This window comes from Herpailurus yagouaroundi, unplaced genomic scaffold, assembly GCF_014898765.1.
Source record: "Herpailurus yagouaroundi ecotype Mexico unplaced genomic scaffold, PumYag 199, whole genome shotgun sequence".
Taxonomy (NCBI): domain Eukaryota; kingdom Metazoa; phylum Chordata; class Mammalia; order Carnivora; family Felidae; genus Herpailurus; species Herpailurus yagouaroundi.
The window spans coordinates 13,968,968-13,974,967 of record NW_024412430.1 but is presented as its reverse complement, the minus strand read 5'-3'; the positions used below and the strand labels follow the sequence as shown (position 1 = coordinate 13,974,967).

Here is a 6,000-nt window from a genome sequence, read left to right as displayed (position 1 = left end):
GTAAGGTCGGTCGGCCTCCTTCCTTAGACAAAATTTTCTACAAGAAAATCCATAAAGCACAATCCTCCTGAAACACACGGACAAGGGAGAAAACTGAGCGATACACACTCAATGATCTGCTTGGCATCCTTCTCAGAAACCTCTTCACTGTTTGGATCCAGGAGTATTTTCTCTTCCGTGTCCTGCCGACTGGACTCCTCCTCTTCATCCTGAGGAGGGAACAAAGACACAGGAAAGAGTCCACTTTCGCGAGGGAACCTCGACGGTAGGCATTTTCTGAAAAGCGACTGGGTGGTACTCAACTTCACCGACAGAGGAAACACAATTAAGGGAGGAAGTAAATGTAATACTTACCTGAACCAGGCAATACGCCATTCCATTTCTGTTTAAATCATTGAATAAGAGAATAAGAGAAACCCTCTGAGGATCCCTTAGAACACCCACTCCCAAGAATGAATATGGAAAAGTCATGGCAGATGGGTATTTATCATTATTTGGTTATCAGAGTCCTGCAGACCGTATCTTCTCGCACTTAGAAACATTCTAGAGCCTTCTCTCCAAAGCCAGACTTTAGAGGCTTACTATGATCCTTCTCATAAAAATGCTCTCTGATAATGCCAGGCGTCCCCCATGCATTCAAGGTAGAGGGGCTGGAGCTTGTGAACACACTGCCTTCTGTGACTACTTCACATCACATATTTCTGAATTTAGATTAAAACTGTCAATAACTTGGCAAAGGACTCACTATCTCCACCTCTCAACTGTGTACTATGATCTGCTGATCTGTTTGAAAGCTTCACTATGTGCACTACCAACCACTGGTGTTGAAGGCTCAGCCCTTCCAGATAGTCCAGGAGAAATTCTTTAAAAGCAGGTTTCAAGAGAATAATGCTTTCCCACAACTGCTGAACGAAAACATATGAACTGACATGATGTTAACACTGACAACCAAACCTAGGACAACAGATCATTGAGATGCTGGGGGTCTGGCAAGGAGGCAGTACAGGTCTTTCGTTTTCCAGGCAAGGGATGAAGTTCTTTGAGGGGAACATGACTCGCCATGAGTGGGAGACCCAAGATGAGGACTCGGGGTTTCTAGACCCCTGGGTCAGAGTTCACTCTATTCCCGGCTGCCTAGAGCTGTCTGCAGGGGTCACTCTTGGGCTGACAGCTGGGGGTTCAGCAGCCTACTGTATCTCATCTCTGTCCCTCCCTGGTTCTCTTACTCAATGACAAGATGCTTCCAATGGGTCACTTATGGACATACTCATCCGAGTAAACAAGAAACACTTTTAAAATTGATTTTGTAAGCTTCAAAGACCTTGGAACAAAAGTGGCCTATAAAAAATAAATAGCATGCAACCCAAAGCAGTTTAATGGGGTGCTTTTTTTTTTAACATAACTTTTATTTTTTTCCTCTTTGTAAAAGTTAACAAGTGTTCATGGTAGATTCCTTTGGGGAAAAAAATGGGGGGGGGGGCACAAAACAGAAGAAAATGACAATTGTCTTAAAACTCTGGTGAGCTATATGACCCAGTCTGTGGATCTACGCCACAGCACTTTCTGAACCAAGATTCTTCCAAGGCTGGCAAACAGAATTAATGACCACTCAATCACAATGCTCTCATAAAGGAGATAAAAGTCTTCTTTTAACCCTCCTATATGTAATTATTAAGCATTTTGCAGTTGATCTAAAAAAAAAAAAAAAAAAACCTTTACTATTATTTCTTAAGTTCTGTTAAAAGTGTCCAAAATTACCATCCCAGGCTCTAGATGTCCTGACTGCTCCCTCCAAGAGACTGAGAAACATGCTTCTCCTTGGGTCATGGGTATATCCAAGGAATTCAAACCAGAATCATGTTTAAAGAGAAACCAAGAGGGTCAATAACCTCATTCAAACAAGCCCATGTTGCCCTTTCGTCTAAGTCTCCAGGTGTTTGACTGCAAATACACTCTAAGGCTTACAGGACTGCAGAAACCTTCAGGTGACTAAGTCTCAGTGCAAACCAGGTAAGGCAAGGCGCTGCCTTCCCAAAGTAAACCATCTCCAATTCTCCCCCAAAAGACCATTCTGTCCCCTCCAACATAATGTCAGCTTCTGTTTTCTTGGATTCATATAAATTTAGAATTCACCAAGTTTCCCCATTGGCCACGAGCCCCCGAGAGGTCACTGTACCGTGGGGATTGTGCCATCACGGCTTTGGCTCATCCCTCAGCCCCAGGCGTCCCCCAAAGGCCAACACTGGAGGAAGACGCGACAGACAGACACGGTGCCTCCCCCATTAACTTTCAAACCCATACACTCCAAACACAGGTGACTACATACCTCCTCCTCGTAATCAGAATCACTCTCTTCACTGTCGGATCGGGGGGCCACTTCGTAACTACAGGAAAAGGAGTGGGAAGAAGAGGGGGCTTAGTTTTTTAAACTAGAAGACAATATGTACACCCGTGACCTAACTAGCATGTTCTATGCACAAATGACAGATGCAGGTGAAATAACTTTAACCAGATCGGTAAAGGTCATGCTGTTTTAGTTCTAAGATTGTACAAGGAGCACAAAACTCTAAGAAGTCAAAGGAGGCAAGTACTTCTGTTTTATTGTTTTTTTGGCTTTTTTATTTGTTTGCTTGCTTCAATTTATTTTGAGAGAGAGAGAGAGAGAGAGAGCGCAGGAGGGGCAGAGAGAGAGGGACAGAGGATCTGAAGCAGGCTCTGTGCTGACAGTAGACAGCTTGATGCGGGGCTCAAACTCACGAACTCTGAGATCATGACCTGAGCTGAAGTTGGACGCTCAACTGACTGAGCCTCCCAGGTGCCCCCTCCCCCAGTATTTCTGCTTTTAGGCCATACCCAGGATTCATCTCCAACCAGGCGTCCAGCTGACTTGCTTTGGGTGCTTCTGGTCCAAACAGGACCTTGCCAGTTTCTGTGTGAGTCACTTTGACAGGGAGGTCACTCATCTGACTGCTTTCATCTATGGGCTAGAAAGGAGAAAAAAAAAATACACATCACCGCTTGGTGTTCACACAGCCTCCCAATTCTGTGCTGGGCATTTCTCGGCCTTTTGGCTGCCCAGCATCTGAACCCTTTTTCTGTGAATGGAAAGTTCACCACCTATGGAATCCTGACAGGACGTGGAATACCACCTCCTACTGAAGAAGCTGAAAACACCAGCCTCTCTTATAGCAAGGCTACCAGCACAAGACCTCAGCTCCATCCACCGGACGCACTCACCAAGGCTCTGTATAGGGACCCAGAAGGCTGGGGAAGCCGGCAGGAACAGGCATGCTGGAGGGAGGGCAGAGCACAGCAAGTGGCCTTGTGGAGCTCCTGCCCGACTCCCAGCGTCAGCCATGGGTCTCGTTGTCGAGCTGTTCGGCTCAGCGCTGGCTATAGCCTTGAGGCATGTTCTCGGGGCTTTCTTGGAGATCCAATGAATTACCCAATATCCCATTAACATATTCTCTTCTCACTTAATCTGGCAGGGTTGATTTTTGCCATTTGCAACTCAGAACCCTCAACCCCCAAATAATACTTCCCCAGATAACAACTATTGCAAAGTCATGGTTTCTGAGAAAACAGGAACAGAGAAAGGTACTGTCACCTCATGAGGGGCCAGTCTAAGCTTCTGCAGAACCAAATGGCCTGGCATCTAATGCAGCCACGGGTGCTAGGAGTAGGATTTTAAAGCAAAAAGCTCTGCTCATCTGAAACCTGGCGAACGGGCCAAGACTGAGCTGAAGTTCATTATTAGACTCTCAATGAAAAATGGCTTGCTCAGAAAATTAGGAGAAAAAAATGAAATTGCAGAGGCTGCATTCAACCTACTTCAGAGAACAGATTTTTTTAAGAGGCGTAAAAATGGAGTAATCCTATGCAAATGCGTGCAACTCATTACAGGGTGACGTCACCTCTAGGAGCAGACCCCCAGGCCAGACGTTGTTGGTTTGGAAATGCTTGATGTTTTAGGAGTCTTCAAGTTATCTATCTCCTTAAAGGTAATAAAATTCAATATTTAGAGAACTTATCAATTCCAAAGGATTTTTCCTAAATTGTTCTTAATTGAAGTTAAATATAAATGGTAGGAAAAACAGTATACAGTAGCTTATCTTACGTATCTTTATAATAAATGACCAGAGGCGCGCCTGGGTGGCTCAGGTGGTTGAGCCTCCGACTTTGGCTCAGATCAGGATCTCACGGTTTGTGGGTCTGAGCCCCGCGTTGGGTTCTGTGCTGACAGCTCAAAGCCTGGAGCCTGCTTTGGATTCTGTGTCTCCCTCTCTCTCTCTCTGCCCCTCCCCCACGTGTGTTCTGTCTCTCTTGAAAATAAATAAACATTTAAAAAAATTTTTTTAAAAATGACCAGAGGGGCGCCTGGGTGGCGCAGTCGGTTAAGCGTCCGACTTCGGCCAGGTCACGATCTCGCGGTCCGTGAGTTCGAGCCCCGCGTCGGGCTCTGGGCTGATGGCTCAGAGCCTGGAGCCTGTTTCCGATTCTGTGTCTCCCTCTCTCTCTGCCCCTCCCCCATTCATGCTCTGTCTCTCTCTGTCCCAAAAATAAATAAAAAACGTTGAAAAAAAATTAAAAAAAAAAAAATAATGACCAGAAAAAAAAAGTTCTTTCTCCCTTCTCCTGTAAGAAAACACTGTAAGAATAAAAAACAATATATTATGATTATCAACCAAAAGAAGCTTAAAAAAAAGAAAAGGATTACTCCAAACTGTCTTTTTTGTTTTTCTTTTATGTGTGCTAAAGCGATGCATGCGAACACCATTACTTTGCACACACGACGTTTCTTTCTCTTTAATGTGAAAGGTCATCTACACACCCACGTGATCAAGACCTACCAGTCGCTATCGCCTCCCTCGGAAAAGTCAGCTTACGTTACCTTGAACTATTATAATATAGCTTTTTCATTCTTATGTCATGCCTCAAAGAAAATTGGGAATCACTGTAGCTGGAATTAGATCTTTGGCAAAAAGCACTGAATGAGCACAGCAGAGTGTAAGAACATGATTTCAAAACAAACTGAGCAAGATGTCCACTTTGCCAACTTGAGCAAACAGAATACACATGTGTGGAGATTAAAAGAAAACAAAAGGTGCATGTCACAAGCCCAAGATCAGTGGCTAATTTTCCCAAGAGATGATAAGAGGTAAGAGCATTGTCCCGCTAACGCGTTAAATCTCTCCCTGTGTGCTTGTTAGTTATAGATCCTTGTGAGGCAAGCTCAGGTAAGGCTGGGGGCTATTACAAATCAGAGTGGTTTCTAAGTGCTCCAATATATGGTATTCTTCCCCTAGAATGGCCCACTGAGAGGGCCTTACACGTTAGACTCTTAACCCCATCCTTTCTTTGCCTGTGATAGGTTACAGTGGTTAAGCCATTTACTGTTCAAGAAGTTTCTGCGCAGAAAAGTGGTTTCACCCTTTTTCTCTGGATCCAGGATGTTCACGTTCAGAGTAGGCCTCCCATGTACAGTGATTCTAGAAGGGTTCCCCAAGCAGGTTTATCAGAATCCATGAGAGAAGACAGTTTGAAACATACTCCCTCCCATTCGGCTGTGGAGAGGGGTATGTATGCCTCCTCATGTGAATCACTGGCAGAGAACTTTGAGTTTTCGGAGAAAAAAAAGTCCAATAAATAAGTAATTGTGTTCTCATGATTCAGGAGAATTTTCAAAATCCTAGGAAATAACATTTAGGAATGTGCTGATGACTCCACACATAGAAGCCCTATCATAAACCTACACACAATGTCAAAAAATAAGTTAACCAAATATGTAAATTGTTTATAGAGTTTCATAATTTCAAATTAGTAATACACTAAGGAAACTGGGTCATATTTTATGTTTCTGTATCATTTACTGGGGAAATGCAATTATACAATCACTTAAGGTTCTTACACACATGCTATACATTCATAAACATACAGGTACACAGAAGATTCCAGAAGGTACACAAGAAACTTTGTCTGAGACGGAAGATGCCTTTCCAG

The 6,000-nt window shown here is 43.9% G+C and overlaps 1 protein-coding gene across 1 annotated transcript in view; it reads right to left on the bottom strand.

Moving 5' to 3' along the window:
• The window catches only part of SMARCA2 (SWI/SNF related BAF chromatin remodeling complex subunit ATPase 2), a 185,551-nt gene that overhangs the window by 123,705 nt on the left and 55,846 nt on the right, over positions 1–6,000 (bottom strand). Inside the window, exons 12-14 of the mRNA XM_040449259.1 lie at positions 2,854–2,984; positions 2,327–2,384; positions 109–209 (exon numbers count right to left, since the gene is read on the bottom strand). Coding sequence (XP_040305193.1) covers positions 109–209; positions 2,327–2,384; positions 2,854–2,984 — 290 coding nt within the window. The remainder of the gene's footprint in view (positions 1–108; positions 210–2,326; positions 2,385–2,853; positions 2,985–6,000) is intronic.